This window comes from Xiphias gladius, chromosome 9 (genome assembly GCF_016859285.1).
Source record: "Xiphias gladius isolate SHS-SW01 ecotype Sanya breed wild chromosome 9, ASM1685928v1, whole genome shotgun sequence".
Lineage (NCBI taxonomy): Eukaryota > Metazoa > Chordata > Actinopteri > Istiophoriformes > Xiphiidae > Xiphias > Xiphias gladius.
The window spans coordinates 13,590,908-13,605,531 of record NC_053408.1 but is presented as its reverse complement, the minus strand read 5'-3'; the positions used below and the strand labels follow the sequence as shown (position 1 = coordinate 13,605,531).

General features: G+C 41.1%; 1 protein-coding gene across 1 annotated transcript; it reads left to right on the top strand.

Annotated features, from left to right (window-relative positions):
* Positions 1-208: 208 nt before the first annotated feature.
* Positions 209-13,074, top strand: LOC120794564 (alpha-1,6-mannosylglycoprotein 6-beta-N-acetylglucosaminyltransferase B-like). The gene is made up of 17 exons (XM_040135734.1): positions 209-234; positions 1,750-1,865; positions 4,947-5,076; positions 5,231-5,379; positions 7,291-7,352; positions 7,605-7,778; positions 7,939-8,106; positions 8,478-8,647; positions 8,925-9,056; positions 9,138-9,271; positions 10,724-10,866; positions 10,995-11,150; positions 11,321-11,467; positions 11,630-11,746; positions 11,870-11,944; positions 12,431-12,591; positions 12,876-13,074. The coding sequence occupies exons 1-17, from the start codon at positions 209-211 to the stop codon at positions 13,072-13,074; spliced, it is 2,259 nt and encodes a 752-aa protein (XP_039991668.1).
* The last annotated feature ends 1,550 nt before the right edge of the window (positions 13,075-14,624 follow it).

The following is a 14,624-nucleotide window of genomic DNA, read 5'->3' as shown; positions in this document are numbered from 1 at the left end:
TTGCAATTTAAAAAGAAACTACAATGGATCTTCAGAGCTGAAATCCAAATATGGGACTGGAAAATGTAATTGTGTAACATTAGTGCAATAATTTTTTTCTCTGCACATGACTATAGCCTACATTTATTACTGTGCATGGTGCACTTACTGGTATTTTCGATGTCCTTGTTTTGACAGTGAGATCCAACATCCTGTGAACAAAGGGGCCATGCGTGTTGCACTGCGGCCACGCAGGTAAGGCTCAGCATCATTAATCGGTGTGCAGTAGTAGTAAAGATGCACAGTAGAAAGTAACGGATGCACCTCACCTCATCAATGCCCAACCTGTAGTTTCCAGTTTGCTGTACTCACTTTAGCTGTCTGAAAGCAAGAAAATTGCAATTGTTATTCTCATTTTGACGGCTGATAAGTTTAAGTGGCACTGCACAGTGACTGCACAAATCACAGTGTAATGAATAACTAATTATATTCGTAATCTATAAAATATCTTCCTTTTACGTGGAGCTGGATCTCCCTAGCACGTCTCGCCTGCAGTAGATATAAGGCCAACTATCACATAGTAATCTGTTTTAATATGATTCCTCGTGAGCTCTCTACACTCGTGCTACTTTTGCATATATAGCCTCCCCTTAACCAAATACATGTGATGCCGTGATGAATGCTCTGACAACTTTGATGAAAAGCAGACTAATAGAATTGAATGGAAATAATTTGTCTGGATGTGAATCTGGAGCTTTACAGGCACTAGGAGAGCCTTGAAACTGTTTGTGTATGTACTTTAGCTTGGCTACACCATGTTTCTCTGGATGAGGGTTGGTGGGTTTACTGGCCTGATGAAAGTCAGATTGAAGTGAGTGCTCTCTCTGCCCCAGTTAAATTGAAGCTGGGCAGCCCGTGTGAACAGTCAGCAGACACATGCTATAATGACACATCATGCCTCAGATATTCATTTTGACACACTAGGGTCTCCTCACTTGAAGTCATGGAACAATTTAGTTCTCCACATTTTCAGTATCTTTGGTAAAAGGCAGAGTCAGGCTGTATGTTTTTATTGCATTAACTCTGCTCTTAAAATTAAATCTATGAATTTAAAAGGAGATTTAACTGGTTGGGTATGACACAAATTATTAAAAAGTTACCTCCTATGTCATGTCCAATATGTGGCCAATAAACCTACTAAGAGATATAAAAATGACATAGTTGTTTGCTCTATTGCATATACTGCTGTGTTTATGTTTATTAAAAATATGCATTAGATTGGGCATGATCTTCCATTTTCAGTGTTTTTATAATGAATTATGGCTTGATTTTAAAAATTTACAAACATACTGAGTCAGCTGTAACACATGAAATTGAGAATAATCTGCAAACGAATTTGCTTGCTAGCAGAAAATTCTAAACAGTAATGGATAAATGTTGTTTGAAATAGATAGCTAAAATTAATTACTAAATTGTTCAAATAGATGGCTAAAAGTAGTGGATAAATAGTTAAAAATAGCTTAAAGTAATGGATAAACAGTTGAAATGTTCAGCTCCTGGTACTCCAAGGTTCTAACTAGTACGAATGCCACTTTGAAATAATTTCAAATACACAGATTTGGAACATGCAGTCTTTGAATGGATACTTGAGTTCCCGTGACTGTGGGCGGTTGAGGTACATCAGACAAAAACCCCTGGGGAACCACTGATGTACTGTATGCTGTTTGCTGTAGCATTTGAAGAGGTTTCTCTGTGTATCGTGCCCTCTAGTGGCTGCCTGGTGCTCTGTCTCTGCCTGTCAGTGTTCACCCTGCTGCTACAGAGCCTCTGGGTGCCACTTGAGATGACCAAGGATGAACCTGCTGGGAGGTCACCCGAGGAACAGGGTAACTCACACACGCGGGCACATACGGTTTAGTTTAGAAGTTGACCTTTGTTTGGCACGAACGGAGGCCTTAAATTTTTTAATGGCAAAAATGTAAAAACATCCATGTATTTATACACCCACGTAGCCATGGTAAAATGAGTAAAGTGAATCAAATGAAAATATCCCAAATAAATGAAATTATAGAACAAATAAATCGTAGTCAGATGTAATGAGATGTCTTGACATTGAGCACACTGACGGGGGAAATGTAGCTTTTTTCATCTGCAATGTTGCTGAATTGCACTGTGTCTTTTGAGGGAATACGACCTGATCTGACTGTCTTCCCAGATGAAGCTTTGCTCACAATTCGCAGTGGGTCCTCGCGTGTGTCCGACAGTTGTGGGTTTGCAGCCACGATATACCCCTGTTCAGTTCAATTTTCTGGCTAAACTGTTTCCCGGAGGGAGAGTATTTAATGGGGCAGTGGACAAGGTTGTTTAGGCAAAAGCTTTCTTCCAGGTTTACAAAGAATAAACAAATGATGTCAACATTCTCCTCCAGAATATGTTTTTTCTGTAAAATCAGCAGTCTTTTTTATGTACTCGATGAATAAATTAGCATATTCTGGCATTCTTAAACATCATCAGGAGCATTTAGGTGCTCTATAAATCTCTAAATAAAATGGTAATGTTTTTTTGATTTAATAATTTAATGGGGTCCACATTATTAGGGTAGTACCAGATTATGTTTCCCTTTTCAGTTAGCCCCCTCATGAAAAATGAGAATCTGATGCATAGAGGCTGTTACATTAATTTTCTGTAACTCTCTTAAGTCAAAAGAATTTACTTTTGAATTATATGAAACTGACTTCATATATACTTTAAACTGACTTCATATATATATATATATATATATGAACCCGTTTATGTATAGCATTGATTTCTAAAATCAGACACACAGATTTAACTAAAGACAGCGCAAACTCTCAACTTCTGCAAAAGACTTGGACAAACTAGCCAATGATGAATCAGTTTCAAAATATAATCAAAGAAAATGACTATTTATCTAAACATCCTCATCTATTCCTCCTCAAATTCTAGGAAAAATGTTTTTAACAGACAATGTAATCCACTGGTGCATCTCAGCCACAATTGCTTTGTGCTTTGAGGGACCCACCACAGCTTGTATACAAATAGCCACCCAGCAATGGTTGCGTTGAAAAATATACCACATGTGGGAAGCTGTTGGTCAGCACGCACAGTTAATCTAGCTGGGATTTATCAACAAATGCTCAGTTTTCAATCCGTCTCTGTGAAAAATCATCCATTTTACAGGGCAATTTTCACAGGGCCCCAAAACTAGCCGTGACATGAGTGAAATTAAGTTAAGCATTAAGGAAGATTGCTTGCTTTAGTTGCCACCCACATAACTGTAATTCTAATTATTTTTAAGAAAATGCTTGAACAGGATGTTTTGCAACGACAGTTAACAGAACTGTCTTCTATTGTAGAAAAAGATATGTTGGCTCTGATACTAGGAGATTTACTGTAACAGCAGACTATGATTATTTCATTAAGTATTCTTGTTCTAAGAAAGCACATAAGGAGCTATGTATTGCATAGTTTCTGTCTCCATGTGATCTGGCAATGTGCAGAAACATCTTGTATTTTCTAGTATGTGATATGACAAGTAAGCTAGGGTTATACACACATACACACATATACCCACACACACACACACACACACACACACACACACACACACACACACACACACACACACACACACACATATATATAGATATAGTTTTCTCACATGACTGGCATTAAGTTGTTACAGGATCCCAGATCTTTTCTCCCATTCATCTTTCATTGCCTCTGTGCCCAAAGGGCCAGTCTGTGGGATTTTACTGTGTGTCAGAGGTAGAAGCTCTGTCTCCAAGGAGATCCTTGTTCTGACATCAAATCAACCCTAACTCCACCAGCAACCCCCACCTCACGAACAATCTCTCTGGTAACTACGGTAGATTGTCTGGCAACTAGCCAGGTGGCTAACAGAGTGCTTTAACTGTGAGCACCACTACGTCAGGTCAGTCCAGCACTACACTGGAGGGCCTACAAGAGCCAAAACAATAGGTACTATTGTTAAGTTTCATTTAACATTGTTTGTAAAACAGAGTAAACAATAATAATATATAGACTCTGTAACCCAATTTTTATGGCCTTTTATCAAGATCAATGTTTCTGACAGTGGGTCCTGTGAATGTTAGAAGTCTTTTTCTTTGAATACACCTTATTACTGCTTAAAGGTGGTGGTTCCTGACCTGGGGCTCATGACCCCACAAGGGGTTCCAAGATAAATCAGGTCCTATCATCAATGTTCACAAACTGTGTCTGCGTGAAGGCCATAACCCGTGGCGAAAGGGTGCAAGGAGACTTTACATCATTTTAAAGGGTCACAAACCAAAGTGGTTGGGAAGACTGGGCTAGTGGATGCACAACACCCGACTTGAAACAGTGTAAATGTAGTTTTAGCGAAGAGTTTAACTGCATTTAGGAGTACATGGTGAAATAAGACCTCAAATTGATGTTTCCACAGCATGTGAGGTCAGCAATTTGCATTACCTTCAACCATGAAGGTGTCTGCGGAAACATTCACAGGAACATATCCATACTGTATGTCTGTATGAGTGTATGCCCCAGTGTGTGTGTGTGTGTGTGTGTGTGTGTGTGTGTGTGTTTAATGTGAGATTACCACAAAGCTCCAGTTACAGTCCTATAAATATTTACATTTAAAAATTATGAGTGATTACCATCTTTATCTGTCATAAAATTGTTCTTGTAAAAAATGTACCTCTGTAAAAATGATTAAAAGACTTTACCCCGTACATGGAATATGGAAAATACACATGACCACAATCACTGCTTCATTTGCAGCACATCAAGTTAAGAAAACAGCATTACATAACCCTGCTGTTTCATGATACACAGAGCAAGATTTCCTATTGAGGAAAAGATTTACTATAACATAATACACTGTATTAATGCTTAAACATTAGGATAATACTGTACATAAATGTTGCATATACTTTATGTCATAGGTCAGCGTGGTCTTGGCTTTCGAAGGCTGGCTCTGCGCTTGGAGGCTTTGAGCACTCAGGTGCAGAGGCTGAGCAGAGAGAGAGATGTCACCCAGCTGACCAGAGATGATCTTAGTCTGCTACTACAGAGGTATTCAACAACACCCATCATCTTAGATTATATGGCTCTCAGTATCAATACAGATATGACTTAGTGCTAGGGGTCTTGTGTGTAGAGCAAAGAAATAGCTTGTACAAATGCAGACAGTGGGCAGTATTTGGTTATATTTGTATTCGTTTTCCAGCTTTAGACAGGACCAGCAAGGCGTGGCCCGTTTGGTAGAGAGGGAGCTTAAGAGAGTGTCCCAGAAGCTTGACCGGCTCAGCCGTCATCAGCACCATCACCATCAGTCCCACACTCTGCCACCACATGATGACCACAGAGCACACATAGGTAAAGCCCAGACTTTCATTACATGTAGTTTGTTTTAGTTGATTGGTGTTGTTTTTTTTTATTTTTGGGGGAGTTTGATTGATGACCTCCTTATTAGTCATCTGATTTGTCCAGGAGGACTTGATACATCAGAGATGAATGAGAAGAACAAGTGTTGTATCAGATTTTATAATTTAGATTTTTAAAGATTTGAAAGTTGCTTTATAGTGCACATGTTTCAGGCTTTTTATTTCTGAAAAAATCTGAACTTGAACACCAAGAAATCATGAGGTAAGATGTCCATAAACTGCATGCAGCATGTTCTTGACTCCCAACCTTAATACTCTATGATATGAAGGAGGGGAACTAAAACGATAAGGCAGGAAACAGATCTGCTCTGTGTGCCCTCTTTTCTATGGATTTACAGTTAAGGAGACAGTTTTGTATTATTGTATTTTGATTTTGTTTGATAAGACAGGTGTATTAGGCTTTTTCATAAAAAACTAGCCTAGTTTAGCTTCAATTTTACTTTGTACTTTAGTAAATGCACCCAGGAAAGCCCATCATTGTCCCAGTTACAACGGAGATTTTAGGGTTCGTTCCAGTTATAATGGCTACACCAGATAAATGCACTCTCCCTTTATGTTGCCAGCTTCAATAATTGGCCAATTGCAAGCCTTTCTGTGGTTGCCTGCTGTGGTAGTGAGACACTCTGAGCCAAATGCACGGTTCATAGCCTCAATTGAGGTTAACTACACAGTTAAATTAACAAGCTGCGATAGTGGAGGGTGTGAATGGGAATTGGGGGGGGGGGTGTTTAAAGGGCAGTGGGTGCAGGTGGTTATGGCTGATGATGTCCTTGAATAGAAGTTTAACAAGTCCCACAGAGCCAGCGCCGATCAACTGGCCGTGGGAAGGAAAAAAATTTACATCTACAGTACGACCCTCTTGAGAGATGTCAGATGAGAGTTGGGTTACACACCCTGGTCGGCACGCGAAGGGTTGTGTGTTTGTGTGTGTGTGTGTGTGTCTGTGTGTGTGTGTGTGTGTGTGTGTGTGCGTGTGTGTGCGTGTGTGTGAGAGAAAGAAGTAGGGATGAGTGAATGCACGCTTAACCTCCCTCCCTGAAAAAGGGAATTCATACAGCTTGGGCCACACAGACACCATACCGTGCAGATGTGAGGGTACACACTTGTCTACATGCGCACACATACATACATTATGTACACCCATGCCACCCGCATGCACACAAACACATACTTCCCCATGACCAGCCTGCTCAACCCTCACCGTCTTCCTCTCACATTACCTCATACCATAAAATACGACTGACTTACCCAGGAGTCCTTTCACCAACTTGTCTACTCATACTCTTGTTTTTGCAGAGGGAGCACTTTTTTTCTTTTTTGGCGTGCTCCTAAAGCATATCACTGTTTTTAGGCTTTCACACCTCAGCTATGCCTGTGGGTTTTCTTATCTTTTTTTTCCTCTCTTTTCCTTTTTACTAGGTTGTTTTACACAGTTAAGGACTGTGTATTTTGGCAAATGCTCGCATTGTAAAAGGGAATGCTTGGTAGGAGGCAGGTGGGTCAGGTGTGAGTAAGTGTGTTTGTGTGTTCATTCCAGTTGATTGACATTGGCTAGAGATGGTGGGGGGCTTACGGGAAACCGCCTCCGAGAACACACTGCCTCTACTCTAATGTCTCTTCCATGCATGGCAGCACTATACATCCTGCTGATGGCTGCTATTCATTGTGCACATTTCAGTTGGGAGATTGTATATCAAAGTTATTATCCACTGTTCTTCATTACCCACTCTGAGTTAACTCTACAATGTGCTTTTTGTTACTAAAGCCAGCACTGTGGAATAATGATGCATTCAATATGGCCTCTAAAAGAAAAACTATGTGACGGCTAATATCTTACCCACAGGGCCCAATGAGTGTGAGGTGCCAATGGATACTGCGTATCCGGTGTGTGCTGAGAAAGTGGAGGTGAGAAAGCGGAAATATATGTGGTAGCATGAACTTCATGGCCGTGCGTGCGCTGTTATGATTGTATTAAACTGCTTACATTGACTTAATGTTTTAAGTTTGATATTTATTTTTACATATATGAGAAAGCTTGAGCTGGATATGGAAATACCAGCTAATGGGAATGGGAACTACAGTATTAAATGTACTTTATGTTGTAGAGTGCAGGATTGTTTTTGGTTTATATCAATGTAACATTTGTCTCTCCGGCAGTTCCTGCAGGCACGTTGGCAGTCAGACCCCTGCTATGCCTTTTATGGGGTGGATGGTACCACCTGCTCCATATTGACTTACCTCAGCCAAATAGAAAACTTTTGTCCCCCTCGCCTTGTAAGGAACCACTCTTCTCTGCCATGGCACAAGAAACCTCACTCCTCTACAGAGAAAGTACTTTCACATCGAATGCATCTCATTGTGTTTTACTGTACTATGAATGCAGAATGATCTTTAGAAGGTTTAGTCTACTAAAACACTACTCTACTATAATTCTATAGGTATACATACTTTGCACTACCTCGCTGTGTTTTCACATAATGATTGTACACAGGCTGAGATACGAACATCTCTGAGCCAACTGTATGAGGTCATCAGCAACAACAGTGGTCCTGCAATAAACTTCATCCAGTCCAGAGTGGAAAGGATGTCTCACCGTTGGATACAGGCTGGTCTGAGGATGAGGCGTAGCAGCAACAAGACGGTCTCGAACCAGATGAGGGTATAAGCAGCAGGTCATTCTGTTGAGCATCATTAAGTTTTTATTTCTGGATTTTTTAAGGGAACAGCTTAACTCACCGATCGTAAATTTAGATTTCAAAAACATAGCTGTAATTTTTTTTTTCGGGGGGGGTGTTATAGTTTGTAGATACTAAACTCTGTTTTTCTATTAAAATGTGCAGGTTCTCAGATAACACACATAACAATTTATTTTATACTCACAACCTTACTGAATAAATCATACTTTTTAGAACTTGATACCACAGTCTAGAGAACCTTAAGATTAAGAAAGCAATGGAAGTACAGAAGTGAGAATCCTTTTCTCTACATACCTGTTGTCTGTTTTGGACTTGAAAACGTGCCATCATCTAGGTGCTGCTTTATCTGGGTGCCCTGGCTGGGAGTGTTGGTCAGCGTTTTGATGCTATGTTGGAAAGAGGGGGGCCTCTGGGGGAGCTGGTCCAGTGGGCTGACCTCAGTGCCTGTCTGACAATCCTGGGCCACAACCTCAATTTCAGCACCTCACAGCACCAACTCCACAGGTTACTACCACTGTTGAATCCTTCTACTACTACCACAACTTCTGCTTTCATCTGAGACAAAATTATTATGTTTGTTTGGAAAGTATTGATTACATATACAAGCAAAAGAATTTTCATAGTTAATTGCATGGAGCATCTGGTATGACTGATATATGATGTATTCATAGGTGTCTGGTCCACAACCAATTTAGACTGAAGTGATGAGAAAGGCAAAGATCAGTGTGGAATGATGCTGAGCAATTAGCGTTGTGATGTGTGTTTATTATGACTGGTTCAGCCTGATAGGTGCTGCTCCTGGCCGAGGCAGCTGTCCAATCCAGAGACCCCTGACCTTCGACCTCATCTATACCGACTACCATGGCCTTGCTCACCTTCAAGGAGCCATGGGACTGGCTTTCCAGCATTACCAGTACGACCACAATTTTTTTTAAAATTCATACTCATGCTTCTAGGATATCTATGTTATAGACTGTTCTTTAAATCATTCTAGGTGCCGCTTCAGAATCCTTGACTCTTTTGGGACTGAACCAGCCTTTAACTTGGGGAGTTATGCACAGAACCACGGATATAAAACACGGTGGGGCAGATGGGGTCTCCAGCCTCTGCAGTACATGACCATGTTCCGTAAGTCTATGTGTGTCTACATATACTCATTATGCTGGCAAGTACCAGGATCACGTAACGTGTTTACACCCTGCAATCATGCAAACATGTGGCTTTACATATATATATATATATATGTATCTCGCTGCCGCAGCGCTGATCCTTCACATACACGTCCTCTCAGTGAGAGGATTAATAGCTGCGGTTAAATAAACTTGGTGCCCAGACAGAACTTTCATTCCAACACCTCTCCCTGTCATCTTTCCCACCCTGCCGGGAGATGGAGACAAGCTGGACGCACTGGGCCGGGAGCCACTCTTCATCCCTCAGCTTGAAGCACTGTTTATTTGGCCTGCTGAGGAGGAGAAAGAGATGGCTGTTAGCCGATGGTGGGGAAAGGGCAGAGAAAGAGAAAGACAGCAAAACAGCAACAAAGACACAGACAGAAGAAAGGAAAAGAGAAGCTGGAGGGAAGAAGAAATAAAAAAAGATGTTTGAGAGAAAAACAAATGGGTGTTTATGCCTCTGTTTTGAAACGGGGCTGAAGGATTGCACTAAATACACAAGCAGACAAAGCAGAACTGAAAACGGACAGAAATAACACTGAAATCAATAAACCAAAGAAAAATCCTTCCTTCACAGCTTTTCTTCAAACCCCCACAAGCTACATAATGTTGATCGTATCAGTTTGTTGTTGCATATCCCAGCTAATCTGATAGGTGAGTGTGCGAGGCAGTGAACCTAGACAGGTGTTAGAGACAAGTGGTGAAAAATGGAACTGAACCAGGAGGAAATTCTGTGCTGCTGTAAAGGTGAATGAGGGGAGATCTGGCAACAGTCTTTTTAAACAAGTACCTCGAGACAGGAGAGAGTGAAACACACACATATAGCAATGCTCAAATCAATGTTTGCAGACACATCCACACACGCACCTTTGCTGGCACATTCCTAGTAAAGTAAATACTCCTCTCTCTCACCTTCCTCAGTGTGTCCGAGGGCAGCAGTGTGGCAGCTGCCTATCCAAACAGCCCGACCTAAACCCCTCTTATATGTAGAAATCTAATTTCCTTTAACAGCTGACTTATACTGCACAATATGCTGTTCCTCTCTTACCAAATGTTTGGTCCTCCAATCACCTTTCCCACAATGTGTCTCTCTTTTGTGTTTTCTTCAAGGAAGATCTGTGCAGATGGCATTCACCATCTTTGATCATGTTTTAGTAAAATAAGTACTGAATTTAGGACACCTTTAAGACGAGTTTCATTACCTACAAATAAATTATTTTAATACTACTCAAAAGCTGCAGTACAGACATACACATATCTAAAGGCATTTTGAGGTCAATCTCAAAAATCTTTTTTTCTCAGTTTTCTTGTAGAATAGTTATTTTGTGATGGGGGATTTCCGTGTTGTCTATAGGTTGAGACCACAGACAACCTTATTTACTCTGTTCTATGTTTCTGTTGTCTCCAGCTCACACTCCTGATAACTCCTTCCTGGGCTTTGTGAGTGAGGAGGCAGTGAGGGCGGAGGTGAGAGAGGAGGAACTGGAGCCAGAGATTTACAGGAAAGACAGGATAGCAGTTGTCTACGGCAAGCAGGACTACATGTGGCAGGTATAATGACCAAAAGAGTATGTATGTAGAAGGATGGTGAGCCAACAAGAAAGATGACAAGAAGCCCGATACTGCAAGATTTGACATGATAGTGAAGATTTCACAAAGCTCATACACTGTGTGTTCAGGGTAAATCTGAGTATGTGGAGGTGATCAGTGAGGAGCTGGAGACCCATGCCACAGTCTACCAGCCTCCAGGACACACCTCTAATCTGCCCAGCTTCATCAGAAACCATGGCCTGCTGACTCAGGAAGACTTCCTACGACTTCTCCGCAGAGCCAAAGTCAGATAAGAGCCATGACATAATCTCGTATGCAGTATTGTGAATCGTGGCCTCATACAGATCACTGTCACATTATCCTTGTCCTGCATTTCTTGCCTTGTTAATGGTTTATGATGGACCATCAGTAAGATGCATCATCACCCTTCTGCTGCTTCCGTCTTCCCCTGCAGGTGTTTGTAGGTCTTGGTTTCCCCTATGAGGGTCCGGCTCCCATTGAGGCAATAGCTCTGGGCTGTGTCTTCCTTCAACCACAATTTGACCCGCCACACTCATCAGACAACAATGACTTCTATAAGGGCAAACCCACCACAAGACAGGTGGGTAAATCCTCAAAGTAATAAAAATAAATAAATAAATAAATAAAAATCCCAACCACATATGAATTGAAAATAGATGTTTTGCAACAATTGTTAGAGAAATAACAATGTTACTGTTGTTTGAGTGAAGATCTAAAAACAGATAATAACTTTACATCACAGATCTCTTCCCAGCACCCTTATGCTGAAGAATTCATCGGTAAACCTCATGTGTGGACTGTGGACATGACCAACAGGACCGATGTACGGGAGGCAGTCAGAGCTATTCTAAGCGCAGAGGTAGCTTCCAGGGAACAAAACAAAATTTATGGTTATACTGTATATATGTAGACACCCACCTTGTTATCCCCAAATTTCAGTTACAGTAGCACTGAATAAAAGGGTTTGTGTATGTTTTTGCAGGTGAAGCCTTTCATCCCCCGAGAGTTCACCTGTGAGGGAATGCTGGAGCGGGTTCATGGTTATATCACTCACCAGGTGCAGAGATGTGGGGAGAGCTGGCATAATATTATTGGGTGCTCCCCCACCAAACTAGACTCTTGAAGTGGCCTGGTCTTGCAGATTCATAGACACTGACGTGTTTTATGCAATCTGTTATGCAGTGTGTGAAAAGAAAATGTCAAAATGTAGTTAATACCCTCCCAAATCTGTAAAGTCAAAATAATACACCGTAAAGCTTTACAAATACATTATTCTGATATTGGCCTCTTATGAAACATGAGTTATTAGCAGTAATAGTCCTCTTGAAGTACATCACCATGCCTATCCTAAATTAACCTTGCAATAATTATTACTAAGTATCTTAATTCATAATTAAAAATTTCTAAATCACAGTCAAGATAGTTTCAAAGGCATTTACACACCGCTCTAGGCTACAGATAGAAGAGGAGCCATTCAATTCTTGCTTGGTTCAAACTCTCATCATTGGCAACTTTCTTTCTCTGTTATCCTAAATCACTCTAGGACTTCTGCAGTAAATCAGTCCCTACTTGGCCACCAGAAAGTGCTCTTAGGGTGCACCTGGGTCCCCTGGGCCAGTCGTGTGTTAGCGTGTGTCGACACTCCTCCCTGGTGTGTGAGCCTGCTCTGTTTCACCACCTCAACAGTCCCTCCGCGTTTACCAGGTGAGAGATCAGCGGACATCCACTGCAGATACAACTGATATATACATGGCCTGACAAGGCATGTATAACGTCTAAGAACGTATCATAGTCAGATCCAAATGGTTCATGATATGTAGCTATTTCGGGCACTACAAATCTGTGACTTCTGTAGTACAACAACATCACACAGTCAGTATTTACTCCCAAAACGCAGAGCAATGTCAGAACAATTCTTCAGCAGTTAAATAAGAAACTAAGAGATGCTCATGTGTATGATAAAAATATCACTATTTTCCATTTTGTAGGCTCGGACTAGGCTGCTCCAGCATGGGGCAGGAAGTCAACCACCTGTTTCCCGCCTACAGTCCTTGGGGTCGACACTGTGGCCTTCAGCAGGAGCCTCTCCTGTTCAGTTGTGCCGGCTCTGACCCTTCCCACCGCAGACTGTGTCCCTGCAGAGCTCACCTACCTGGACAGGTGGCACTGTGCCCCGACTGCATCTAAACAACACTGTGAAGGAACTCAGTAAATAGCAGGGAAAGAAGAGGAAAAGGTATTATGACAAAGAGAACACCAAAGAGCCATCTTCAGTACATATTGTATAGGCAAAGGATTGATCTCAACTAAAGAAAGCGGGCTGTCCTGCCAATGCTACTGAAAGTTTTGTGGTCTTGAGCTCATACAGAGGCTGAAGGTGAAGTATTAGTTGAGAGTATTGTATTAATATGCACACATTGATGTGAGTTGAAAATCAACAAATTTCAGGGCCCCAGTTATACGAAGGAATCCTCTCAGTCTCACCCTGACATTAAGTTTTTCATAACAATTTTGATGTTATGAATTCATCACAAACACATCAAGCGATTGCTTTCTGTCCTGCAGGCAGCTGACACTAGTGATGAACAGTAATTAAAATAATAGAGAGAGGTTGTGCCGAGTAATGAAAGTCTACTTCTTTTAAATTTCTATAGCTAGATTTGCCCAGTGCAATTGTCTCGACAAGATTTTGTTTTGTTTTTGTAATGACAGTCATTACTCAGGAACCAAAAATGAATGACCGTCGTTTCAGAAGTACTTGAAATGTTGGAGGATAATGAATTCAAGGCCTGGTGTCTCATGGTGCCTAGTAAAATCCCACTCGTTGTTGTAGCTTTTCTTTGATCCCTTAAGCAAATAGCTTTTAAATGAAGGCAAGATGCACTTTAGGAAAAAATTGTTTAGGTGTATTTAAATGAAATGGGAAGCAGCACCAAGGACTGTAAATCCATTCAGTTCTCAGTGTTTGGCTTCTTGTCTTCTGCTCCAGATCACCCACAGTACAGTGCACTTCAATATTATGCTAAATACGTATCTAATCATTCATTCACTTACAGTAATGCATCACAGTGGTCAGTGTTGCATGGGATTACTGCTCATGCAGCCCCTCAATGTATCACTGGCTACAAATATCAGCCTGGGCCTTGGAGGAGAGAGGGTGACAGCCTAAGTGATGAGGCTCATTATCTTAGTGAATCATGGATAACCTCTGGATGCCTTTGGGAGTTCACAGCCATAAGACGATGATTATTCTGTCATATAAACCATTGGTTCCCAACCATCTTTGACTTAGGAAACCCCCTCAGTTATGTTTAAATCCACCCCCCCGCCAGTATAGGCAGAACCTCATTGTTTGTCTTTCGAACACATATTTTTGCGCCATTTAGATTCTGAAAACTTACTGAAGACAGGACTAATTATGTTTTCTTGAGTTATTTTACTAGAAATTACACCTTAAAATGATTGTGATCATAACAGATGACTCATTTTGCCCAGAGTTCTTGCATTTGCTCTGAAATTATTCCCCGACTACTTCATGACCTAAAGACCCCCCCAACAAGGAAATTCTGCACCCCAGGTTTATATGAGCAAACATGGAAACTTTATGTACATACATTACATAGACTGATTTGGAGAGGTTTTACACTTGAACATTTCCATGTCAGAAGCCTCACAGGGTTACACAGGCTTACCCCATCATCCCTGCCTGCAAGACATCCTGTGAAAGAAACAAATGA

Excerpts from the sequence above, each read along its gene's own strand:
- LOC120794564 (XM_040135734.1), top strand. The coding sequence starts at position 209 with ATGCGTGTTGCACTGCGGCCACGCAG. Across the intron at positions 1,866-4,946 it reads GAGGTCACCCGAGGAACAGG|GTCAGCGTGGTCTTGGCTTT; the intron begins GTAACTCACACA and ends TTTATGTCATAG. Across the intron at positions 11,747-11,869 it reads GAGCTATTCTAAGCGCAGAG|GTGAAGCCTTTCATCCCCCG; the intron begins GTAGCTTCCAGG and ends ATGTTTTTGCAG.